Genomic DNA, 26,869 nt, shown 5'->3' with positions numbered 1-26,869 from the left:
CCATCTGAAGGATCGAATTGGCTTTATTAGATAACTCATGAATCTAAGTGGCAATCCATAACAAACTTTTCATACTTAAAAAGAGGAGTAGAACAAAATTCTTTGGTAAAATCACCTTTCCCAAAGACTGTGGATTCTTATCAAGTAGATAAATACCTTGTAATGCTAATTAGGATACCCAAGATTCATTACTTAAAAATTTCATGATTGGAGGCGTCAGGGTGAAGGTGCTAGTCTTATATTCAGTGTGCCCCCTGAAGCACACAGAGGGTCCTCTTCCTCTGATTCCATTTTTGGGAGAGGCTGTCATTGCAGCTAGGTTGGGTATTAAGTCTTATTTAGGACATCAAGAATGATTTATGTTAGCAATGTATCTTTTTTTGTTGCTATGTATTGACATGACAAGGCATAGTTGGTGGAGCTTGTGAATCATACATAACACAGGGATTTGAAGCCATGCCTGACTGCTTGCAAGGTAGCCACTCTAAGCCTTGCATTCTTTTTTTTTTTTTTTGGTTTTTGGTTTTTGGTTTTTGGGCCACACCCAGCAGTGCTCAGGGTTACTCCTGGCTGTCTGCTCAGAAATCGCTCCTGGCAGGCACAGGGGACCATATGGGACACCGGGATTCGAACCAACCACCTTTGGTCCTGGATCGGCTGCTTGCAAGGCTGTGTGCTATCTCCCCGGGCCCACATTATTTCTTTGGTCTCCTTCCTTCCTTCCTTCCTTCCTTCCTTCCTTCCTTCCTTCCTTCCTTCCTTCCTTCCTTCCTTCCTTCCTTCCTTCCTTCCTTCTTTCCTTCCTTCCTTCCTTCCTTCTTTCTTTCTCCCTTCTCTCCTTTCTTTCTCCCTTCTCTTTCTTTCTTTCTTTCTTTCTTTCTTTCTTTCTTTCTTTCTTTCTTTCTTTCTTTCTTTCTTTCTTTCTTTCTTTCTTTCTTTCTTTCTTTCTTTCTTTCTTTCTTTCTCTCTCTCTTTCTTTCTTTCTTTCTTTTTCTTTCTTTCTTTCTTTCTTTCTTTCTTTCTTTCTTTCTTCCTTCCTTCCTTCCTTCTTTCCTTCCTTCTTTCCTTCCTTCCTTCCTTCCTTCCTTCTTTCTTTCTCCCTTCTCTCCTTTCTTTCTCCCTTCTCTTTTTCTTTCTTTCTTTCTTTCTTTCTTTCTTTCTTTCTTTCTTTCTTTCTTTCTTTCTTTCTTTCTTTCTTTCTTTCTTTCTTTCTTTCTTTCTTTCTTTCCTTCCTTCCTTCCTTCTTTCTTTCTTTCCTTCCTTCCTTCTTTCTCCCTTCTCTCCTTTCTTTCTCCCTTCTCTTTCTTTCTTTCTTTCTTTCTTTCTTTCTTTCTTTCTTTCTTTCTTTCTTTCTTTCTTTCTTTCTTTCTTTCTTTCTTTCCTTCCTTCCTTCCTTCCTTCCTTCCTTCCTTCCTTCCTTCCTTCCTTCCTTCTTTCTTTCTTTCTTTCTTTCTTTCTTTCTTTCTTTCTTTCTTTCTTTCTTTCTTTCTTTCTTTCTTTCTTTCTTTCTTTCTTTCTTCCTTCCTTCCTTCCTTTCTTTCTTTCTGTCTTTCTTTCTTTCTCCCTTCTCTCCTTCCTTCCTTCCTTCCTTCCTTCCTTCCCTCCCTCCCTCCCTCCCTCCCTCCCTCTCTCTCTCTCTCTCTCTTTCTTTCTTTCTTTCTTTCTTTCTTCTTTCTTTCTTCACTCCCTCCCTCTTTATTTCTTTTTTCTTTCTTTTTATTATTTTTTTATTTATTATTTATTTATTTTTGGTTTTTTGGGTTACACCCGGCAGTGTTCAGGGGTTCCTCCTGGCTCTACGCTAGGAAATTGCCCTTGGCAGGCTCGGGGGACCATATGGGATGCCAGGTTTCGAACCACCGTCCTTCTGCATGAAAGGCGATGCCTTACCTCCATGCTATCTCTCCGACCCCAGAGGTAGTCTTTTTTCCTTTTTTTTTGTTTTTTTTTTTTGGGGGGGGTGGGTCACACCCGGCAGCGCTCAGGAGTTACTCCTGGGTCCATGCTCAGAAATTGTCCCTGGCAGGCTCGGGGGACCATAAGGGATGCCAGCCACCTCCTTCTGTGTCTAAGGCAAATGCCCTACCCTGTGCTATCTCTCCGGCCCTTATCTTTCTATCTTCATTCCCTCCCTCCCTCCCTCCCTCTCTTTCTTCCTTTGTTCCTTCCTTACGTAAAAATGCTCAGAAGTGGAGAGATAGCACGGCGGTGTTTGCCTTGCAAGCAGCCAATCCAGGACCTAAGGTGGTTGGTTCAAGTCCCGGTGTCCCATATGGTCCCTCGTGCCTGCCAGGAGCTATTTCTGAGCAGATATTCAGGGAACCCCTGAGCACTGCCGAGTGTGCCCCCCCAAAAAAAAATTCTCAGAAGTCTACAAAGTTTTACACAAAGATAAATCACTGCTAATATAAAATTAAGATAATTTGAAAGTTTCAGGAAAAGAAGACACAAAACTTTTGCTTTGTTTTTATTGGAGAGGGGGTCACCCCCAGATCTGTTCTGACTCCTGGTTGCATGCAACCAATAGTCTATCCCTAGCACCATATATGGTTGCCTGTATCTCAACAGGAGTGATCGGTGAGGATAGAGCCCAGTGCAAGCCCTTTGCATCATCAGGTGTGATTCCCATCCCCGCAAAAAGCCCCCAAATTATGTATATTGAAAGAGGTGATATTGTAGACTAGGATAGATTTGTGCCTCTATCACTGTTATGCACAAACAAAAATGTAACCGTGCTGAAAAAAATTGGTTACGGTTGTGCAGAGCAATATACTTTCATCACAATAGCCATCTGGCTAACAGTAATTGTAAGATCAGCCGATCTCTAAGATGATAAAGTGAGCAAACTTACAACAGTAAGCATCCCACTTACCCTACTCAGATAGAGAACAATTCCCCCAGTGTTGTAACCCTTTGTCGATCCTCTGTCATGCCTGTACATCCCCCAAGGACAGATGGGAATCACCCACCACAACCATCCTAACCTCCACTAAGATGGTGATGATTCAGGCATGACCAGGCCAGTTCTGGCTTCTGGGCCTTTGTTTGCTGCTCCTGACATTGCTGCACTAATTGGTCTTAAAACGTGGCTGCTGTCCTGCACTCACAATGCTACTAATACTACTGGTTCTCCTGCTATTGTACCTATTGCAGGTCTTTGTAGGTAGCTTGTGTGAGTTGAGACAAGAGCTTGTGCTAGTGCATCCGAGGCAGGCATCCGAGTCATCTGGGACACCCACACGATCTTCAGGGGAGGGTTTTGTGGAAACCTAAGGACCATGAGAAGGTTCTTGCTTCTACCCAGCTTTTATTCCCTCCTCCATGGACCTCCTGTGTTAAGAGAAAAAACAGAGATAGAGAAGACAGTCAAACACCGGAGGGTTGTCTCCCTTCTCTTTCTGAATAGAGGCCTTAAGGTCATAAATCTAATCTTGCTTTGACCGCATCTCTTTCAACTCATCTTTATAATTTTACTTTGAAGTAGTAGAGAATGAGGGAGACCATTTTAGCAATACCCATGATGAAAGAGAGACTGCCATATCTCTTTCTCTTTGTTATTTTTATATACTTGTCATTGTACTTTTTTCCCTTAGGCTTTTGGGACACCTCCTGCAGGTGTTCAGGCTATTCTATTCCCAGGCTATTCCCATGGTACTCAGGAATGGCTCTTGGCTGTCCTCAAGGTCTAGAACCAGAGTCTAGCATGTAAAGCTTTAGCTCTGGCCCTACAAGTTACCTCCCTAGACCTTTGTCAAGTACTTTGTCAGGCACCTTTATCAACAACAACTTTATTGTTGGTAGAAACTGCTGTGTCAAGGGTACATAGTTTTGTCTTGTTTTGTTTATGTTTTGGGACCTCACTCAGCAGTGCTCAGGGAGTTACTCCTGGCTCTATTCTCAGGAAATAGTCCTGGCAGACTCAGGGAACCCTATTGGATTCTGAGGATAGAGCCCAGGTTGGTCATGTGCAAAGCAAACACCTTACCCACTCTGCTTCAGTTCCATGGGTATGTACATTTTGACAACAGGTATAGATTGCACATATGATCTATCAACCCAGAAGTTTGAATAATGAGAATGCAAATTATAAAAAAAGAACTTTTTTAAGTTAAAAATGATATATTGGGCTGGAGAGTACAGTGGGTAGAGTGCTTGCCTTGCCCAGCCCTGACCCTGGTTAATCCCTAGAACTGCATATTCTTTTTTTTTTTTTTTTTGGCGGGGGGGGGGGGGGCCCCACACCCGGCAGTGCTCAGGGGTTACTCCTGGCTATCTGCTCAGAAATAGCTCCTGGCAGGCACGGGGGACCATATGGGACACCGGGATTCAAACCAACCACCTCTAGTCCTGGATCGGCTGCTTGCAAGGCAAATGCTGCTGTGCTATCTCTCCGGGCCCAGAACTGCATATTCTATTATTCCTTAGTAGCCCTAAGTATTGGTCCAGGAGCAGTCACTGAGCTCCTTCACTTATTTCTTCCCACAAGCTAACAACCAAAACAACAACATTGAACTTTGCACTTTGGGCTACTAAAATACTGCCCAAGGGACCAACTACCCCGTCCTCATTCTTGGCAGGACTACACAAAACACATTCTCTAGCCTTTGGGTCATCTCTTACTACTAAACTAGTTTTTTTTTTTTTTTTGGTTTGAGTTTTGTTTTTTTGGGCAACACCTAATAGTGTTCATAACTTACTCCTGCTTAACTTACTGGAGCTCAGGGCTCCAGGATCATACCTGGCAGGGCTGAGAGATCATATGGAGTGGCAAGAATCGTACCCAGGTTGGCTACATGCAAAAGTGATTTAAAAGGATCACTCTTGGGGCTGGAGAGAGAGTACCGCTGTTATGGTGCTTGCCTTGCATGTCGCTTCCCTGGGTTCTATGGAGCATCCTATAGCTTTGTTGTTGTTGGTGATGGTCATGGTGGTGTTTTGGTCACACCCAGAGTTGCTCAGGGGTTATTCCTTGCTCTGCCCTCAGGAATAACTCTTGGCAGTGCCATGGGACCATATGGAATACTGAACTTGGGTTGGTCAGGGGCAAGACAGGCACCCTACCAGCTGTACTATCCCTCTGACCAAAGATGATGCTTTTTAAATTGTAATAAGCATTCTAAGAGAAACTGTATTTTTATGATACTACAGATGATATACAATTAAATCAGCTAAGGAAAAACTTAGCCTTATGTTGGGCCAAAGAGTCCTTGAGCACTGTAGGCGTGGCCACCAAATCAAACAAAATCCAAACTATGAGGTCACACTTTGTTTTTTTTACTCAAAACAAAGATCATCCCTGGTTTCTTTGTATTTGTTCGTTTTCAACTTGGTTTCACCCAAAACAAAAGATCATCCCAGATTCCTTTGTATCTATTTATTTACAACCTGAGTTTCCCCCAAAACAGAAATTATCTTACATGTAAACCTGGGTGGGAGAGGCTCATGATAGCCTCAGCTATCTGCCCTTACTCGGTTCTTAATCCCCTACCTGGGGGTTGTCTCTGTACTCAATAAACATATCTGGCATGCAGCCAGACCATGCGTGTTTCACTCTCAGCCTGGTTTGTATTATTTCATGTGTGACCCTGATTCAGACTTGTTCACCTGGGACTGGAGATGGGTGATTTTTACACCAAACAAAACCAAAACCCTCAAAGAATCCATGCCCTTGAATGCCCTGTAGAAATCATGTGCTTCTATTTGGTTCCTGTGATTCTATTTGGTTCCTATTTGTTCCTTTCACAATACCAAATGCTAATATCTCAGCAATTTTTCTGTTGGGGGTTTTAAACACCCATGATATTTAGGGTTTAGTACTGGTTCTACTCAGTGGTCAGTCTTAGTGGGGCTCTGGGGACCATATGGGATGCCAAGAATCAAACCTGGGGCTGGCCCTTGCAGGGAAAGCTCCTTACCTAAGGTACTATTTCTATGGTCCCAACTAAATTTTTGTTTTATTTTATTTTAGGGCCATACCTGGCAGAGCTAAGGAATCACTTCAGGGCAGAGGATGGAACCTAGCAAGGCAAGCACCTCATTTCTTGTACTATGGCTTCATCCACCCTTTCTCCTTTCCTTTTGACAGAAACAACCTAGCATAGTGACCTATCTGCTGTATAATTGTTAACTGAACCACAATTACATTTGGCTATTTGTCATCCATATAATTTTTTAATAGCTTGCAGAAGAGCAGAGCCCTTAATCCTGTTTGCTTATTTCCCTAGGGTGGGGGTGGGGGTGGCCTGGGGAGAGAGCCTCGTCTGGTGTCTTGTTGAGCTTGTTCAAAACATTTTTGCAAAACCAATCAATAATAAAGATAAAAATAAAAATCAATCAATCAAAAATAAAATAATTTAATACATTAAAGTAAATAACATTCAAAAAATAAAAACAACTAACATTCATATAATTTTCTTTAGAGCTGCTGAAGGGTAGAGCACTGAATCCTATTTGCTAATTTTCCCAGGGTGGGGGTGGGATGGCCTGGGAAGAGAACCTAGTCCTGAGCTTCTTTGAGCTTGTTCAAAGCTTTTTTGCAAAAAAAAAAAAAAAAAAAAAATCAATCCATAATAAATATAAAAATAAAATTTAAAACATCAATCAAAATAAAAATAATTTTAATACATGAAAAATAAATCACAGCCATATAATTTTCTTTTGTAGCTTGCAGAATGGTAGAGCTCTTAATCTTATTTACTTATTCCCTGGGGTGAGGGTGGGGGGGGTGACTGCGGAGAGAGCCTAGTCCTGAGTCTCATTGAGCTTGTTCAAATCTTTTTTGCAAAACCAATCAATAATAAAGATAGCAATAAAAATCAATTAGTAAAAAATAAAATCATTTTATTAATGACTTATTCATTTTATTTGATCAATTTATTAAAATCATTATACATTAGAAATAAGCAATCAACAATAAAGGTAATAAATAATCAACCAATCAAAAAAATCTTAATACATTCAAAATAAATAATCAATAATACATATAAAAATAATCAATAATAAAGATAAAAATAAAAAACAGTCAACCCAAAATAAAATAATTTTAATACATCCAAAATAAATAATCAATCAATAATAAAGATAAAAAAATCAGTCAACCCAAACTAAAAGTATTAATACATACAAGATAATTAATCAATAATAAAGATTAAAAAAAATCAATCAACCCAAAATAAAATCATTTTAGTACATCCAAAATAAATAATCATCTAAATAAAAAAGGTGGCCAAGCTCAAGGAGGGGCGGGGCCAATAGGAGGAGCTAGTGGGAGGAGCCAGTGGGAGGAGCCAATGGGAGGAGCCAATGGGAGGAGCCCAAGCAAGCCGCTGCGGCCCCACCTCCTCGGAGAGCAAGCCTGGGAAATCTCGCTCGGCTCGCGACACCTATCGCGAGATCCGGGTCTCACCGGCCGCAACTGAACGCGCGCGCGGGGGCCGCCGGGTCTTTTCCCTCGGGAGCCCCGCCCACGCACGCCCTTCCACCATCCCTCCGTCCGCCACGCCCCCTCCCGGGAGCCTGCGCGTGACGTCACGACGCACACGTACGTGGCGTGGCGTGGCGTGGCGGCGCCCGAGGAGGCGGAAGTGGCGCGGCGGCTGCTCCCGGGGCCGCTCAGAGCTGCGCGGGCCGCCGCTGGCGAAGGAGGGACGGACGGGTCGGGAGGGCGCCGCGCTGCGCTGCGCGGGCGACTCGGCGCTCCGGACGCCCCTCCGCCCGCCGCCGCCCCGCGCGCCTCCGTCCCCGGCGTCTATGGAAGTGATGGAAGGGCCCCTCAACCTGGTGAGTCTTTCCTCCGCGGGCCGGGCGGGGGCTGCGGGGTCCGGTCCGAACCGGATCGGGCCGGCGCGCGGGGGACCCGGATGAGGACCCGGAAGAGGACCCGGATGAAGACGGAGACGACGAGGACGACGGTGACCACGACGGGCCCGGAGTTCCCGAGTTCGAGCCCCGGGGCCGCCCGGGCTGGAAACCACCTGGAGAAGGAAAAATGCCAAGGAAAGGGAGAGGGGAGCCAAGGACATGTGGGCTGTTTGCTTGCTGGCTTGCTCGCTCGTTGATTTATTCGGGGTGCCCAGGAGCCCCCTGAGCTTTCTGGGGGGCCCCGGGGTGCGCTGCAAGAGGAGGAGAAACGCAGCAAGGGTTCATTTTTTTTGTTTTTGTTTTTGTTTTTTTCCTCAAGACATCCAGGTTGGAACCTGCTGTACCTTGTGGCCTTGAAAAGTCCAGATGACAGGAGAGGCCTTTTTTCTTTTTGCAGAGAGAGAGAGGACACAGAGAGAGTGTTAGTTTACTATAAGACTGTGGCTGATGGAATGGGCATTGGCATCGAGGGGATAAGAGAGTTTTGGGAGCCCCTAGCCCACAGCCTAGCTCGCTGCTTAGTTCTGACTTCTGCACTTGGCACCTAAGATCATCATCTTGCTAGAAGTTTCAAGATCTTGGACTACTGAGTGCGGTCCCACCTGGGCTCGGTAATAGAACACATACATACAGAATGCACATAAACACCGCACTAGAACACACATTACGTAAACACACACACACATTCACACACACACACCCGCCTCCCACTTGGACCATATGGGTCCACGCCAGGATCTGCAGAAAAAGGCCAAGGAAAAGAGTCATTGGATGCATAAGATACTATTAGTAGGGTCTGATGTAAGACTTCATCGGAACCTGGGCCCGGAGAGATAGCACAGCGGCGTTTGCCTTGCAAGCAGCCAACCCAGGACCTAAGGTGGTTGGTTCGAATTTCGGCGTCCCATAGGGTCCCCCGTGCCTGCCAGGACCTACTTCTGAGCCGACAGCCAGGAGGAACCCTGACCCAAAAACAAACAAACAAAAAAAACTTCATGTGAACCAAGTTGTGTATGCATATAGACATATACATGTCTAAGGGTGTCTATATACATAGGGTAGATATAAGCGTATGCATGTAACAGGTATTAATTTTGGTGCGGAGCTGTGGTGCGAGATTTGGACCTAGGGGGTTGGAATGGGAGCGGAGGTAGGTTTGGAGGCTGGGTGCTGGACAGTTACTTATAGAGGCTCTTGGAGAACCATGAGGTCCTACTACTAATGAAACTGGCGCCTCCAGTATGTAAAACCCATATACTAGCTATTGGAGTGCTCTTTCCGGCCCCTTCCTTAATTCATTTTTATTTTATTTTATTATTGGTTTTTTTTTGGGGGGGGGCACACTCATCAGTGCTTAGGGTTTATTTACTTCAGAATCTGTGCTCAGGGATCACTCCTAAACCTTTTGAGCAACCATATGAGGTGCTGGAGGTTGAGCCCCATCTCCAACGGCAAGGCTAATGCCCTGCCCCTTGCCCATTGCTTCAGTTTTTCTCCCTTAATTATCTTATTTGTGAAATAAAGGTTTGGACTTGCTGAGTCTGAAAAAGATTCCTGGACCTAAAGCAATTCCTAAGGGACTGGTGTTAGGCTAATTGCTCTGGGGTGTGTTTCTTTTGGGGGGGGGATTAGCCCCCTAAAGCCCTTTCCTCCTATTTATCAGTTCAACTCTGCCCTCATTGGTAAGAGTTGTTTATACTTAAAAGTAAACTGAACTCGATCTGCATGTTTAAAGATACTGACTGGACATTTCTTGTTTTTAAGAACTTGCAAATAAAACATGATGGATGGCTTAATACTGGCACTTGATGGACTGTTTTTGAGTAACTGGAAGTTTACACAATGCTTCAAAGTTCAAGTGTCCTTGCAAAATGACCAGGGGTTAGTTCAGTTGCAGAAGCCTTCACTTTGACTGCAGCTTAATCCTCCCAACGAGGCTCCTGAGAAAAATCAGAGCCGGGGACTGCTGGAATGGAGCAGAGTTTAGGAAAAATCAGTTGTTAAAAGGTGGTGATTTTATATGAAAAGTCATTCTCAGTGCAGTGATTTGAGTGCCTTTGGAAACCTTAGTTGTGTCTGCAGTTGTCTTTATTTTTCGTGGTGCAAGAACCCTGGTCTCAGCATCCGCTTTACCATTGGGCCATGTCGTTTTCCTCATGGCATTCATGGTGTAGCCTTAAGATCACTGCAGTGTTATGACTTATGTGCAATGACTTTATTTAGTTTCTAGTCTCAAATCCAATCATGCTTTCAGAATATCTTTAGGATTTTCTGAGGACTGCTGGCTAGTTTTATATTTGAATAAGCAAGAGAAATTACTCAGGGTCACCAGTTAATAATTCACTGTTTAGATTTGAGGAAGTAGGGGGCCAGCAGTGCTCAGAGCTTACTCCTCTTGGACCACATGCGGTGCCAGGGATTGAAACATCTGTCCGCTACCTTATCCACTCTATATCCCTAGCACCCAGCTGTGTTTAAAGCTCTGCTCTGGGATCATTCCGGTTGCCCAGGGACATGTTGGGGATCAAACTCTGCTTTGGCCATGTGGTGTGAGGCGAGCATCTTACCCCTACAGCCTAGCCATTTTGTTATCTTTTCCCAGACATTGATGTACTCCTTTTTAAATTTGAGTGAAACTGAAGATATAGCACAGCTGTAGGGTGTTTGTCTTGCCCACAGCTGATCCCACCCCCCCTACCCCCCCCCTCCCTGGAGCCATTTCTGAGTACCAATGGGTGTGGCCCAAAACCAAAAAAAAATCTTATCTGGGGAGGTGAGAGTGTAGTTAAAATTCTAACACCCTATACCTCCAGGGCTCTGAGCACCACGTGATGCTGAGGATTGAACCTGGATCAACTGCGTGCAAGGCAACTCTTTGCCCACTGTAGTATCTCTTGGATCCCATAACTTTGTCTAACTTTGGGGAGATGGGGAACACCTGGTATACTTAGGGGTTATAGAATTAATCCTCAAGTTCTCTAGAACACTGGAGAGACGCAGGTCTGAAAGCAAAGGTTGATCTAGATTCTAGAAAAATCACTCTTCCCACCCCCCCATTCCCCCCCCCCCCAGCAAGCCTAACACTTCTTTGATGTGAACTCTAGTTATTTTTTTGTCTTACTGATTTGCGGGGAGTATTCATTCCTGGTATGTTGCTTGTTTTTGTTTTTGGATTTTTTTGTTTGTTTTGTTTTTTGGGGGGAGGGTCACATCCAGCAGCACTCAGGGGTTCCTCCTGGCTCTACGCTCAGAAATCGCTCCTGGCAGGCTGGGAGCCTGCCATATGGGATGCCAGGATTTGAATCACTGTCCTTCTGCGTGCAAGGCAAATGCCCTACCTCCATGGGTATTTTGGGGCCAAACCTGGCAGCACTCAGGGGTTACTCCTGGCTCTGCTCAGAAATTGCCCCTGGCTCTGGGGACTATATGGGACGCCAGGGATAGAACCTGCGTCCATCCTGGGTCAGCCGCATGGAAGTCAAGCAGTACCACTGTGCTACCATTCCAGTTCCATGTGGCTTGTTTTTATTCTTTATTTTCTTTTTTTTTTTTTTTTTATTTATTTATTTTTGGTTTTTGGGCCACACCCTGTGACGCTCAGGGGTTACTCCTGGCTATGCGCTCAGAAGTTGCTCCTGGCTTCTTGGGGGACCATATGGGACGCCGGAGGATCGAACCGCGGTCCGTCCTAGGCTAGCGCAGGCAAGGCAGGCACCTTACCTCCAGCGCCACCGCCCGGCCCCTATTCTTTATTTTCTAAAAACAATATCTTTATTTCAGTGCCATGGTTACATTGTCTTTTTGCTGGTTTAATTTCACAGAAAATCTTTGTTTTATTTATTTTTGGTTTTTGGAACACACCCAGCAGCGCACAGTGGTTCCTCCTGGCTCTACGCTCAGAAATCGCTCCTGGCAGGCTCGGGGACCATATGGGATGCTAAGATTCGAACCCCCATCCTTCTGTATGCAAGGCAAATGCCTTACCTCCATGCTGTCTCTCCATCTGTTTTGTTTTATTTTGTTTGGGGCCACATTTTGTTGTGTGTAGGGCTCACTCCTGGCTCTTCACTCAGGGAGCCCTTCTGGTGGGCTTGAGGATCATACGGGGTGCTGGGATAGAACCTGGGTTGGCTTTATGCAAGGCAAGTGCCCCTCCCCATTGCACTGTCAGTCTGGCCCAGCATACTAGTTCTAGGATGAGAAGACAGAGCAAAAATCTCAGAAACCAAATTCAGATGTTTGATAAATGAATGTTCAAGCTAATTTTAATAAGATTTGAACTTAGGCACTTTTTTTGGGGGGGGGGCACACCCAGCGGTGCTCAGGGGTTACTCCTGGCTGTCTGCTCAGAAATAGCTCCTGGCAGACACGGGGGACCATATGGGACACCGGGATTCCAACCAACCACCTTAGGTCCTGGGTCGGCTGCTTGCAAGGCAAACGCTATCTCTCCGGGCCCAAACTTAGGCACTCTTAAGTTCTTTTTGCACTTCCTGGGTGTCTAATAAGAATATAGGAAATGTGTGTGTGTTCATATTTTCTGTTTGGTTTATGGTCACATCATAGCTGCTCAGGGCTTATTCCTGGCTCTGGCTCAAGGATTACTCCTTGTGGTCTCAGGGGACCATATGGGGTGTTTGGGATTGAACTCAGGACTTGCATGTGGCCTAATCCTACTGTTTTTCCAGTTCAAGAACTGTGTGTTTGTGTGTTTTTGTGTATGTGTGTGTGTGTGTGTGTGTGTAGAGATGGGGAGGAGGGAGGGAGAGCGGTCCTGTGGTTTACAACAAGTACATTTCTATTAATATTTCATCCACACATGATTCCAATACCACACTCACTACATGTATCATTCTGTAACTGTGGTGTATTCCCCAATTTGTATATGCTTTTGCTTTTTTTTTTTGGTTTTTGGTTTTTGGGTCACACACAGCAGCGCTCAGGGGTTCTTCCTGGCTCTATGCTCAGAAATCACTCCTGGCAGGCTCGGGGGACCCTATGGGATGCTGGGATTCAACCACTGACCTTCTGCATGCAAGGCAAATGCCCTACCTCCATGATATCTCTCCGGTCCCAATGTCTTTGTATTTTTTAGGGAGCCATGCCCATGGTGTTCAGGACTTACTCCTGGCTCTGCTCAGGGGTCACTCCTGGCAGGCTCGGGAGACCTTATGGGATGCTGGGGATCGAACTCACTCAGCCTTGAGCAAGGCAAGTGCCCTACATGCTATTGCTCTGTCCCCAACTTGAATCTATTTTAAGTAGGATGTTTGGTCACGGATGCCATAAAACCTAGGGTAGAGCAAGTAATTCTCCTGGAGTGACAATGTGATCAAAGGTTGGATTTATCACAGGAAACAGGAAAACCTTGAGGTCCTGTGCTCGCATTTGAGACATTTTTTTGTTTCTTGGTGGTTCAGAACAGTTTATCGCTGTGGATGGAGCATGGGGTTTCATGAAGAGGCTTGATAAATATAATTCAATGATGAGCGCAGGGCTGTGAACCATGGAGTCAGTACTTGGATAACACGACTCCAGAAAGCACCTCACTTGTGCAACCCGAGGCATGTCTAGGAAGCAGCGGCTCCAGCTTTTCCCGGTTAGAATGTCGGTTCTGTTCCATATCTGTGGATTGAGTCTAAGTTCAAGCAGAGCTCCGGGTCATTGTTTCCTCGTTTAAAACTTGAGAAGCGCAGATTTGATCCATCGAGGAAACTGACTGAAGAATGAAATGGTTTGGTTTAATGGGACGGCAGGAGACTAAAGTCCCGTGTTCGTTTGGGGGATAGGCAGGGGGTAACAGACGGGGCGGTGCTCTGGGATCACTCCTGCCTGCTGGGCTCTGGGAATCAGGCCTGGATGGGCCACATTGGGGGCCAGCTCCTCTCTGCTGTGCTCTCTTCTGCCCCTGGCCTCTCATTTTCTGAGACTTTGGATCCACCCTGGCCAGGCCTTGTATTTTGAGAAGTCTCCCAAGTGTCTCTCGGAAAACCGCAGCTCGCTCCCAAAAATCCGCAGCCACCTGGACTGACTGCTGGTTGAAAGTGAGGGTCCAGGGATGTGGTGCTGCTTGGGGCTTATTCTTGTTTGCCTCCATTATCATAAAGGTGCTCAGGGACCTCGAGGGGTGCACCTAGCACTTTGAGGCATCACTGTCCACGGATTGAAGCCGGGTCAGCCACCTCGAAGCATGCACCTTGACCACTTTTCCATGTCTGGCCCTGTGCCACCCTTTTTGTAAGGCACATCTCTATAGATTTATCTCTACTGTAGGATTCTTTCAAAGCCCAGAAAGTGAAAGGCATTGTAGATTTGTTTTTATCAGTTATCCCTCCACCCTCAAATCTTTTTTTTTTTTGGGGGGGGGTCACACCTAGCATCACTCAGGGGTTCCTCCTGGCTCTACACTCAGAAATCGCTCCTGGCAGGCTCAGGGAGGCCCTATGGGATGCCGGGATTTGAACCACTGTCCTTGTGCATGCTAGGCAAATGCCCTATCTCCGTGCTATCTCTCCAGCCCATAGTATCACTCTTAATCTTTGGACAAATGTTGATTATAACTGCTTGTATAGGAGATTTATTCATACATGATTTGGAAGTTCTCTGTCCAAAAGACTGATCGTTTTTGGGTGCACTTGAAAGTTGTCTTGTGTTTAGAACATGTTCTGCCCTGCCCAGGATTCTATGGTTAATTGACTTTAAACACCCACCCACTCCCCTTTACAGTTACTCGGTATTATTTTCAGAAATAAGTGGAAACTTAGAGAACATATGTTTAATTACTATTTGAACATTAAGGAAAAACAGTTGAAAAGGATATCTAGCTTTTAAAAGTGTTTTATTTCCTATAGGAACAGAAGTGGGGAAAATGTAAGCAAGCTGCATCAGCAGAAGTCCTACTTTATGATTTCGTCTTGCTCATATTTTATACTGAGGATGATTTGCAAATAGGGCAGACCCTGCTTATAGTTGAAGACCAGTCATTTTTGATAGATCCGTTAGAGTTGCACGTCGTCCATCATTACCCCACGATCCCTTCGGTTTCCCAGTGTCCTTAGATCCCAGTTCTGTTGACCTTATCTCCAAGTTGTTCCTTTTGGAGATTGTCTTGTCTCTGATTTTGTTTCTTTAGATCCATATGTGAGCAGAATCATTTGGCATTTGCCTTTCTTTGACTCACTTCCTTTACTATCCTACTTAGCGTCCCTGAGCACGATACTCTTCAGTTCCATGACATTTTGCAACAAGTTTCAATTTTTTCCAGAGGGCTGTACATTTGGACCATGCCCAGTGGTGCTCAGGGGCTCTCCTGAACCTGTGCTTTAGGGCACCATATGAGGTGCCAGGGATTGACCTCTGTCAGCACGTGCAGAGGCAGGGTCCTTAATATCTGTACTATCTTTCCTGAACTGCAGGGTTCTTTGGATTTTCATAGTTTATGTGCTTCATTGTGTATATGTAGACCATTCATGTGTTGTTGACACTGGTTTACAGATCTTGGCAACTGTGTAAATAATGCTGCAATAAACATAAGTGTTTGTGTATGATCTTTATGTTCTTTCAAATAAAATTTTTTGGTATCTTGGTATATGCCAGGAGTGAAATTGTAGGATGATATGTGAAGTCCAATCTTAATTTTTTGTTTGTTTGTTTGTTTGTTTGTTTGTTTTGAGGCATCTGTTTTCCAAAGAGTCTGAAACAGAATATAATCATACCTGCATAAGAGTTACTTTTTTCTCGTGGACCTTTCAACACTTTTTTTCTGAACTTTTTTCTTTTCTTTTTTTTTTTTGCCACACAGCATTGCTCAGCATTTGTGTTCAGGGTCACTCCTGGCAGGTCAACCTTATCAGGGATTGACTCTGCTGGTCACTGCCTGCAAGGCAAGTGCCATTCCCCATAAGTACTATTGCTTTATTTCTGTACTCTTGTTTGCTTGGTTTGGTTTTTGGGTCACATCCTGGTGGCGTTCAGGTTACCTGGTTGTGTGCCCAGAAATTACTCTTGGCAGATTTGGGAGACCATTCTGGGATGTCGGGGATCCAACCCGGTTCAGCTAGTGCAAGACAAACGTCCTACCCGATGTGCTCCAGCCCCTACTTCTGTCCTTTTGGTTTGTTTCTGGTTTTGGACCACACCCTACTGAGCACTGGGGTAACTCCAGCTTTGCCCTTAGGAATCACTCCTGGTAGTACTCTGGGGAACATCTGGATGCAGGGATGGAACCCTGGTAGTGCACCCTATCTCCTGTACTATTTCTCCACCACATTTCTTGCTTTGTGATAGACCTTTCTTGCTGATGTAAAGTGATAGTCTCTTTGTTTTCATTTGCATTTTCCTGATTTCACTGATTAGTGATGGCAAACACTTCCGTGTGTGCCTACTTATTGTATTATGCTGCCTTTGATGAGTTTCTGTTTATCTTCACAGTCCCATTTTTTCATGAATTTGTTGTTTGAGTGCTTTTTTATTTTTTAACTTTTTCAGTCTTAGATATTAGTCCTTTAATATGTGAAATGTGAGTGCTTCGTTTCTTTTGGGCCTCACGCAGTGGATCCCTTTGATTGCTGTCGTTGGCCAGACTACCAAGATTAGTGCATCTTGTCAAGAAGAGGTCTCCAGCGGTTCAGCCTCAAGCACTAATACTGTGGAATGTGGGTCGAAAGAGGGCACCCACCAGCACTATGAGAGTTTTGTGGAAGAGAGGATTTGGCTGGCATTTTTAATGTTTGAAAATGTTGAATGTCCTTCCACTTGCATTGCCTGTCTAATTTCTGGTAAGTCTGCTGAAAGTCTGGTGATAAGTCTCTCTGTTTCCGATCCACCTTGTCTTAACATTCATCATAGGCCAGTATGTCTTTGCATTTAAACAATCAAGTGTTTTGTTAGGTTGTGAACTTTTATATTTTATTTATTTAGGTTTATGGGCTACACGTGGTGGTGCTCAGGGATTACTCCTAGCTCTGGGCTTAGAAATCACTTCTGGCAGGCTGGGGGGGACCATATGGGATACTGGGGATCGAACTTGAGTCCTTCCTGGGTTAGCCACGTGCAAATGCCCTGCCACTATGCTGTCCCTCCGACCTGAACTTTCATATTTAATTAATTTATCTAGGTTTGAGTTTTTAGCTTTTTCTCTGAAGAGTGCCATCAATGCAGATACTTCTATTTGAGTCATTTCTGATTTTATTACCTTGAGCTCAATGATTTGGCATGTTTATTTTTTTATTAAGTTTGTTTTACTAAATTCTCTTGGGGTTTTTTTTTTTTTTTTTTTCTTGGGTGGGGGGCATGCCTGTCAGCACTCAGGGATTACTCAGAAATCGCTCCTGGCAGGCTCAGGACCATATGTGATGCTGGGATTTGAAACACCATCCGTCCTGGGTCAGCTGCATGCAAGGCAAATGCTCTATCGCTGTGCTGTGCTGTCTCTCCTGCTCCCTTCTCTTGAGTTTTAGGGTATATCGTATGTGGTGTTGGGAATTGAACTTGGATCAGCCACATACAGGGCAAGCACCTTGACCTTACCTTTGTACTTTTTTTTTTACTATCTCTGAAGACCCTTATTTAATGTGCTTGTTTTGTTTTATTGAGTTTTTCATCCCCTTTTCTTTTGGGGGACTTGTTGCTTGGGGAATTGACTTTGACCTCAGGAGTGTTCAAGGGACATGGGGTACTGGGCGTTGAATTGGGATCTCCTGCGTACAGAGCAAGTGGCTTTTAGTCCTTCCGGTATTATCTCTCCAGCCCCTTCATATTCTGAATCTATTAATTTGTGTTTAAAGTTCATTGTACAGTGTGTAGGACACTGCCTAGCACATGGCCCACTTGGGTTTGATCCCCAGCATCTTATATGGTCTCCTAGCATTGCTGGGTGTGGCCCAAAAACAAAACAAAGATTCAGTTTATAGCTCCATTTTACTTCTGCTCTTTGAATTGTCTGTGTGTGTTTGTGTGTGAGATATAACTCCTCACTTTTCTGAGTTTTGTTGACTTCTTTTTGAGTTTCTTCGTTATACTCATTTGGATTCTGTTATATGTTCTATGTCTTTGAGATTGGTTTCTGGAGTTGTTAATCTTTCTTTGCCATGCCGTATTAGTTTGAGTTCTCAAATTGCCTGACATTATTTTTTTCCTGTTTGCTCATTAGGCTATTTTTAATATTATATCTGGATTTGCTTCGGGATCTGAATAGGCAATTTGGAAGTCTGCTTATCTTCTGTGTTTCCTGCAGGTGTTTTGGCTTGTTATTATCATTACTACTTTTATTATTTATTTTAAAGTTGCTGCTATGTAATGTGGGAGAGAAGAAATGCAAAAGGAGCTTGGGAGTTGTTAACTCCCAGAGGTGTTGGAGGGGGTTATGCAGTACAGGGAGTTGAGCCTAGGACTTTTGCTAGTAAAGCATGCACTCCAGCCCTGCTTATACGTTTGGCGGGGTGGGGGGCAAACAATTGGGCCACAGCAGCAGTGATCAGGGCTGACTCCTGCCTCTCCTCAGGAAATACTCTGGCAGTGCTTGGCCAACCATATGGGATGTTAGGGATTGACCCCAGGTCTGCTGTGCAAGGCAAATGTCCTACCTGCTGTATTCCCTCTCTGGCCTGCACTTAGACTTTTAATTACAAAGGCACAAACTAATGGAAGACTTACACAATAGTACTGGAAAGGGGGTAGTTAAAAGTTGAGAAGATACCCAGTCTTTGCTATTCTGCAGCGCTCAGGTTACTCCTGACTGCTCTCAGAAATGGCTCCTGGCAGGCTCAGGGGACCATATGGGATGCCGGGATTCGAACCATCACCGTAGGGTCTGGGTGGGCTGCTTGCAAGGCAAACACTGTACCCTACCTATCTCTCTGGCCCCTGATTGTAATTTTTTTTTGTTTGTTTTTGGGGGCCATACCTTGTGATGCTCAGGGGTTACTCCTGGCTATGCGCTCAGAATCGCTTCTGGCTTGGGGGACCATATGGGATGCTGGGGGATCCAACCGTGGTCTGTCCTACATTAGCGTGCGTGAGGCAAGCGCCCTACCACTTGTGCCACCGCTTAGTCCCCTTTATTGCAGTTCTTGATTAATATTTGAAGACTTGAAAAGTGAGGCACTGGATGAGTGTTAGTCCTTTCAGATTCTGTAGTTCAGCTGCCCAGTGATAGTGTCTTAATGGTTTGGATCATTGGTGGGGGCCGGCTCACAAGCAGCACTTAGGGGAACCACTCTTGGTGAAACTCCCGCAGCTATCCAATTCCCAGCATCAAGATGAAATTTATTGCTGTTATTTTGTTTGGGGGCGGTGGGACACACCCAGTGGTGCTCTGGGCTTCTGAGTGCTCAGTCATCATTCCTGGCTGGACTAGGGGACTGTATGTGGTGCCCGTGATCAAACCTGGCTTTGACGTATACAAGGCTGTACTATTTCTCCAGGCCGTCAAATAGAATTGTAGGTTTGTTTTTATGATTCAGGGGAAATATGGAATGTTTGTTTTCTAGGCTCATCAACAGAGCAGACAAGCGGATCGCTTATTAGCTGCAGGGAAATACGAAGAGGCCATTTCTTGTCACAAAAAGGCTGCAGGTGAGTATTCTACTCTTTTAAGCAAATACTGAGCCAAACTGGAGAGCAGTTCCTTTACCCAGTATTTCTCAGCACATTTTAGATGGAGAGCTTGTTCAGGGGCTCCGTTGGGGAGCACAACTACTCAAGTACCCTTAATAGAAGAGTGACCTGCCTTGGTTCGGGGACGGTCATCATTTTTGCAGCTTCAGGAGGACACACATGCAGCAGTGATGGAGGAAGGGCACCTGAGAGTGTAACAGCCAGATCAGCTAAATCAACCCTGGCCAGATCACCCTCACCTGCAGCACATTTTAGAAGGAAAGCCACGTTAATAACAATAAAATTCACAGTGATAATGATAGGTTCCCCTTTGTTTGTAAGGATGACATCCTTGGCATGCTGGAAAAAATCAGGTTGGATTTATTTTCAAGTGAGTTTGCATTTTGCAGTTTCTTCCAACCTGATCGTTCTAAACCACGAACCACTTGCCATACTGATAGTTGGTTTTTGGTTACAGCTTTCTGAGTCCGAAGATCCTTAATGATGGGAATGGTATCTGAATTTAAAAGTACTTAGCCATTTTGGACTCATTCTGGAAATGATTCTTGCATTTCATTTTTAATGAGTCTGCTTTCTAAATGCTAAACTTCAAAATTTGGGATGGGGGTAAGAGTAAAGGGGCTCAGAAACAGTTCAATAAAAGAAGTTCTCTAAAGAGAGGAGGGCAAAACCTGGTTTTGAGCCCTAGTATCCCTACGTGATCACTTGAGTCCCTGAGCTCAGAGCCAGGAGTCCAGAGTTAACCCTGATCACAGCTAGGTGTGGCTCCAAGACAAAAGGCATTTCTCTATAAATGATGTAGTCCAGGTAGTGTATAAAGTCACATAGGAATAATCCCTTGATATTTTTGTCAAAATAATGAGTGATAGAATTTTAATTTTAGCCAGTTTCATTATTCTTGGCAGGCTGTTGTTCACTAATTGTAAAATCTAGAGGAGTTCTTGTTTATGGTTCTGGGGGTTGAATGTAGTGGCTTGTTGATGCAAACATGCATTCTGCTGTTAAACTATATTCTACCCAAAATCTGTAATCGGAGTTACGCAGAACATCAGTTTTGGAAAAGTTCAGGAAAATCTGTTAAAATCTTCGCTGTTTCTTTTCAGGAACAGGGTAACTATCAGAATTGCTTACATGAAGAGTTCTCTCATTTGAGAATTAAACCCTTTCTTTGACCTGTTAATTACACAAATGATGTTATTTATGTACCTGTTTTGTTTTTCTTTTTCAACCAGCTTATCTTTCTGAAGCCATGACGCTGACAAAGTCTGAGCAGGTGAGACTCTTGGTATTTGTGGAGAATTTAGTTGTATATAAAATAAAACACCGTGCCCTTCTCAACACTAATAAAACAATACAGCAGGTCCCCTGTTTGTCATTTGCTAGGACATAATGTTGAGAAGGCAGAAATTGCTCCTGTCCCAGGCCCATCACTTTATGGAGTTTATATGCATGTTTTCTTGTCTGCATGGTTTTTCTCTGGGTCTTTCGGTTTTCCTCAAATCTCAGTTCTGTACACATTGGATGTCAGAGTTGTCCCAGTGCTGGTGAGTATTGATGTTGAAACTCCTGTCCAAGTTTTTCATGCTATAAAACCCTCTTAGCCAGAATAGTATCTGCTTTCCTTGACCGCTGAACTGGAGTGAATGAGTAGAAAAATGAATAGGTGAATGGATATAAAATATTGTGGGTTTTGTGTGTTTCTTCATCTCTTGGTTTGGGGCCATATCCAGTGGTGCTTGGGGCTTACTTCTGGCTCTGCGCTCTGGAATTACTACTGGTGGTGCTTGGGGGACCGTAGGGGAAACTGACTTGGGTTGATCCAGGTGTGCTACCTGTGTACTCTTTCTTCAGCCCCTGGTGGTTTAATGTAAAAGAATTTTTGAGTCTGCCAAGTAGTTAGTGTCCAGCCCATGCAGTGGCAGGAATCAAACCTGAAGCTTCTGTGTACCAGGTAAATGTTCTCCAGACCTTTGAACTCTCTCCCCAACCTCACAAATTATTGTTTAATATCAGAAGTCTTTTGATCTTTTATTTAGATTGTGGGGTGGGTGGCTAGAAGTCTATAGAAACTTAACATATCCATTGGCATGCGGTTTTGAGCTTTCATTCTATGCTGCTTTAAGCTGCAGTTTACAAGAACTTGTGATGTTAAGTGAGTACATCCTGTCTACAATGGGGAAGAAGGCTGGAGAAATAGTACAAGAGGTCAAGACACTCAAGACATCTCATCTTAGCATGTGATTGACCTTGGTTTTGAGCCCCAGCACTGCATAAGTCCTCCTTGGCACTACCAGAATCTGGCCCTGCTTATTGCTGGGTGTGATGACAATAAAGATAATAGTAGTAGTAATAAATAATAAAAGGTTGAATAGTGTTTTAGAAAGGAGACTAAAGAACTGTTTTTGATACACCATTTGTGGTTCGTACTTTTTCCTAAAGATTCTGATCTCAGATTTCTTTTTTTTTTTTTTTTTTTTGGGCCACACCCGGAAACGCTCAGGGGTTACTCCTGGCTATGTGCTCAGAAGTTGCTCCTGGCTTGGAGGACCATATGGGACACCGGGGGATCGAACCGCGGTTCGTCCAAGGCTACCGCAGGCAAAGCAGGCACCTTACCTCTAGTGCCACCGCCTGGCCCTGATCTCAGATTTCTTAAGTGTTCTGTAGACAGTGCACTTGAGAGTTTTTGCCGGTTTTGGCTCTCCACAGGCAAACAGGTTTGACCGAGAAGAAACCGAAACCAGTTGGGCAGCCCATTACTTTTTAGGCTAATCGGAATGGTTTCCCCATTTTCTCAAGTTTCCAAGCAGTTCTGGCACTTTAGTCACTTTTCCTAGTGACTTTTAATTATCTTGGACCCGGAGAGGGATATGCTGGTGGCTGGGGTACTTGCCTTGAATGAGCGATTCTTTTTGTCTGACACCTCCGATGATCCTCTGAGCCCTGCCAGGGGCGATTAGATATTAGCACATGTTCCTTTGATCATTGAGCTACTGGTATCAGCCACCTAGTACTGATAGCATCCTATGCCTCAGTGCTCTTTTTTTCTTTTTGGGCCGGTGAAGCTCAGGGATTTCCTGGCTATGCGCTCAGGACCATATGGGATGCCTGGGATTGAACCAGGTCCGGCCAATTGGTCCGTCCTCAGTTGGCCGCGTGCAAGGCAAATGCCCTACCACTATACTATTGCTCCGGCCCCTCATGCTGTCTTAATATTTTTTGTTTGGTTGGTGGTGCTCAGAGAACCATGAAGTGCTTGGAGTTGAATCTGGGTCTCAAACATTAAAGCATTTACTCAGCCTGTTGAGCTCTTTCTCCAGCCCAAGAAAAGAATTTAAAGAGTGGTTTTATGATTCAGGGCAGAGGTGACAGTACTCAGGATGCCCAGGGTTACTCCTGGCTCTGCATTCAGGAATCACTCTTGATGTTTGCTCAGGGCACTGACCATATGGGATGCTGAGGAGCAAACCCAGATCGGCCATGTGCAAGGCAAAAACCCTATATGTTATCATACACACACCCTATGTACTGTCTCTAGTCCCTGGGGTTTTAGGATTTTTATTTTAGGCCAAGTGCAGATGGTATTACTGAAAGGTAGGGCTCATTCAAGAAGGGTCTTGGACTGTAATTGGGAATGGGACTTCTGATTTCCCAGTTGAATGAATGAATGAATGAATGGTGTTTTGCTCAAGGACAAAAATATTTAGAGAAAAGTTTTCCTAGAAATGCCTTTTTTTTTTTTGAGTATCTTTGGAAGGTCCTTTGAATGAATGAATGAATGAATGAATGAATGGTGTTTTGCTTATGGACAAAAATATCCAGAGAAGAGCCCGGAGAGATAGCACAGTGGCATTTGCCTTGCAAGCAGCCGATCCAGGACCCAAGGTGGTTGGTTCGAATCCCTGTGCCCCATATGGTCCCCCGTGCCTGCCAGGAGATATTTCTGAGCAGACAGCCAGGAGGAACCCCTGAGCACCGCCGGGTGTGGCCCAAAAAACAAACAAACAAACAAACAAAAAATATATATATATATCCAGAGAAAAGTTTTCCTAGAAATGCCTTTTTTTTTTAGTATCTTTGTAAGGTCCTTTGAACCGGCAAGATATGTGTCCATTCTACATTATTGGGTTGCCTGAAAAGAGCGGACTTGGAAGGAGGGTATGAAAGAGGCCAAAGTGGGGCCGGAGAGATGGCTTGGAGGCAGGGTGTTTGCCTTGCACGGTGGTTTGAATCCTGGTATCCCATATGGTCCCCCGATCCTGCCAGGAGCAATTTCTGAGCACAGAGCCAGGAGGAACCCCTGAGTGCCGTCGGGTGTGACCCAAAAAGCAAAAAAAGGAAAGAAAGGCTGCAGCACTAACCGTCCCTTTCCCTGTTGTCGCAGGCCCACCTGTCGCTGGAGCTGCAGCGGGACAGCCACCTGAAGCAGCTGCTGCTCATCCAGGAGCGGTGGAAGCGGGCGAAGCGGGAGGAGCGGCTGAAGGCGCAGCAGCACCCCGACAAGGACGGCCTCAGGCCCGCCGCTGAGGAGGCCGAGCGCCAGAGCCCCCTCGTGTTGCACGGCGGCCCCGCGGCCGAGAGGCGCCTGCCCGAGGTGCAGGCCGTCTTCGAGCGGGACCCCGACACGCTGCTGTTCCTGCTGCAGCAGAAGAGCGAGCCGGCTGAGCCCCGCCTGGGCAGCAAGGCGCCCAAGGACGACAAGACGGTCATCGAGGAGCAGGCCACCAAGATCGCCGAGCTCAAGCGCCACGTGGAGTTCCTGGTGGCCGAGAACGAGAGGCTCCGCCAGGAGAACCAGCAGCTGCGGGCCGAGCGCGCCAGGCTGCTCCGGGGCCCCGCCGAGAAGGAGCTGGAGGTGGACGCGGACTTCGTGGAGAAGTCGGAGCTCTGGAGCCTGCCGCCGCCGCCGTCCTCGCAGTTTGCAGCCAGCACGGGCAAGGCCAAGGACATCCCCATCCCCAACCTGCCGCCCCTGGATTTCCCGTCCCCGGAGCTCCCCATCCTGGAGTTCTCGGAGGACCTTCTCAAGGGCCTCATGAACAACTAGGACGCGGGCCGAGAAGACAATGAACTTCTGCAGAAGCACAGGTTCCCTGCGGTGGGAAGGGAAGCCACGGCCGGGGCCACGGAGAGGCCCCCTCACCTGCAGTGCTGCGGAGGAGAGGCCTCCCTCGCCTGCCTGGTGGGCCTCGAGCACGGTCACTGTGAAACAAGTTGCGGGTCTGGCTGGCTGGCTGGCTGGCGCGAGCGGGCGATTCTGTCTGGGCGGACACGAAGCTCTCGCAGGTTCACTTTCTCCTGACGCCAACCAACGGCTACCTGGAATCACTTTTTCAAGCGGCGATTATTTTTTCTGATCTTCAGGGTTCAGATGTAGAAGAGTTGTTCTGTGTACTTAATCTCATGCCACAGTGGTAATGCGAGACCTAAAAAGACTAAGGCGGGCCTCGCGGCTGCCTGACATGGGAAACGTGCTTTCTATCATGCATTGTCGGCTGGATGCATTCGGTCATGCACATTCTGTTCCAGGCGGTGTGTAAGATAAGATGCCTTTCCAGACGAAACTGTGCCACACTTTGCACTACGCATAACATAATGATAACCTCAAGACTATCAGGAGAGATGTCTAAATTTCCATTGTATGAAGAAAGGAACCAAATTATTAGTTATGCTTTTTTTTTTTAAAAAAATTACCAGTTTACATAATTAATCAGGGTGCATTTTAAGTTCTAACTTTTCTGTTTTTGTGTACTGCATCATTTGAAAATAGCAAGGAAGCAATTCTTTTGTTTCTCATGATGCGCGTGTGGAAGTAACGCTAGTTGGCAGTATTTGATTCGAAGAAATCAATAAAATAATTGTGTTTTCTACTTTTGTTGAATGTGGTTGGCAGTTTGAAAAGCAAGTTTTGTGTGGATTCTATGTTGGAATACTTGAATATGAATTTGAACCATTTTGAGAATATGATTACTTTGACTAAATTCTATTAAAGATATTTTTCAATGTTTTGTAATCTCTTTCCCTCCAGCCAGGATGAAAGAAAACACACAAGTTCCTGGGATTTGAATGTGCTCCCAACCGTTCGAGTTACTTGGCATGCATGAAAAGTCCTCATTATTTCCTTCGCAGAGTTGATTCTTTTGCAGTAGGACGATGGTGCCTGCCCGCAAAACATCTGGGTACAGACCACTGGGTAGATTTAAAACTTGGACTTGAAACAATATAGAATTGTGGGGGTGACAAAAAGATGGGTCCACGACATCACATTGCTTTCCAAGGGCACCAGGGACAAGTTGTGTAGGACGTGGGCTAATTCCTTCAGATTAAAATGAGCCAAAGCGACTATCATCACATTTCTTCCATCCTCAGCCCCACCAGGAGTAAGCCTCAAACTTCCACCCAGCAAACTGTGCAAGCCCTGGGACCAGAGCGATGGCATAGCAGGGAGGGTTTGGCCTTGCACGCGGCTAAGCGTGCAAATCTTCAGCATTCCATATGGTCACATGGTCCTCCAAGCCTGCCAGGAATGACCCCCTGAGTGCAGCTGGGTGTTGTGTCCCACCATAAAAGTCTTATTCTCTGATAAACTTTTCCATATTCAGAATGTTATGTCGGGGCCAAGATATTTTGTGGACACTAATGTGTAAGGCCCGTGTTTAATCCCAAGTATTAGAGAAGAACAGCTTTAGAGCTAAAAGTTTGTGCCGAAAGTAAGATATTACTGAGGTACGATTCTCCTTTTGGTTGAGGGGCCACCCCAGCTCTGCACATTTGCACTAATGGTGCTGTGTCGTTCTGGGTGAGGATCGAGTCTCCAAAGGCAGATCAGCCCACTCAGTGACAACGTGGCCCAGTAACTGTGGGTCCTGAGAGCCCCTGGGCTGGTGCTCCCGTTCTGCACATGGCCTCTTTTTGGTGGTGATGGTGGTGATGGTGGTGAGGGTGCTCAGGGAATACACCTAGGGTTGCTCAGGCTTTTCATTTTCTATCTAGGTGAGTCAGTTCAAAATGTTCAATGTCTTCCTGCACTTTGATAAATCTTGATATATTTTGATTATTTCTAGGGACTTAGGACCTGCTTTTTTTTTTCATTGTTATTATTAATTTGGGGTTATTCCGTGGCTCTGCACTCAGGAATCTTGGTGGACCATAGGGATGCTGGGGATCAAGCCCGGTCAGCCTCATCCAAACAAGCGGCCTCCCCACTAAGCCATTTCTTTCGCCCTAGACCAGGAAGTCCATGTCTGAGGTTCTGTAGGTTGGCTGCTGGTAGAAGCCTGCAAAGTCCGGGGCTGCTTTTTAGTCAGTATTTCCTGGCTGGGCCAGGGGGGCTGCTCTGCTCAGGTGTTGCCGGCAATGATGCCCAGCACCTTGACCCCTGTGCTCTTGGCAG

General features: G+C 45.4%; 1 protein-coding gene across 1 annotated transcript; it reads left to right on the top strand.

Annotated features, from left to right (window-relative positions):
- Nucleotides 1–7,628: 7,628 nt before the first annotated feature.
- Nucleotides 7,629–24,531, top strand: NRBF2 (nuclear receptor binding factor 2). Its single transcript, XM_049790621.1, has 4 exons — nucleotides 7,629–7,779; nucleotides 19,350–19,434; nucleotides 20,709–20,749; nucleotides 23,861–24,531. The coding sequence occupies exons 1-4, from the start codon at nucleotides 7,750–7,752 to the stop codon at nucleotides 24,521–24,523; spliced, it is 819 nt and encodes a 272-aa protein (XP_049646578.1). The 5' UTR covers nucleotides 7,629–7,749; the 3' UTR covers nucleotides 24,524–24,531.
- The last annotated feature ends 2,338 nt before the right edge of the window (nucleotides 24,532–26,869 follow it).

The sequence above is a fragment of the Suncus etruscus genome, chromosome 17 (genome assembly GCF_024139225.1).
Source record: "Suncus etruscus isolate mSunEtr1 chromosome 17, mSunEtr1.pri.cur, whole genome shotgun sequence".
Taxonomy (NCBI): domain Eukaryota; kingdom Metazoa; phylum Chordata; class Mammalia; order Eulipotyphla; family Soricidae; genus Suncus; species Suncus etruscus.
Note: the sequence above shows the minus strand (reverse complement) of the source record. Positions and strands in the feature narration are given on the sequence as shown.

Excerpts from the sequence above, each read along its gene's own strand:
- NRBF2 (XM_049790621.1), top strand. The coding sequence starts at position 7,750 with ATGGAAGTGATGGAAGGGCCCCTCAACCTG. Across the intron at positions 7,780-19,349 it reads TGGAAGGGCCCCTCAACCTG|GCTCATCAACAGAGCAGACA; the intron begins GTGAGTCTTTCC and ends TTTGTTTTCTAG. Across the intron at positions 20,750-23,860 it reads CGCTGACAAAGTCTGAGCAG|GCCCACCTGTCGCTGGAGCT; the intron begins GTGAGACTCTTG and ends CTGTTGTCGCAG.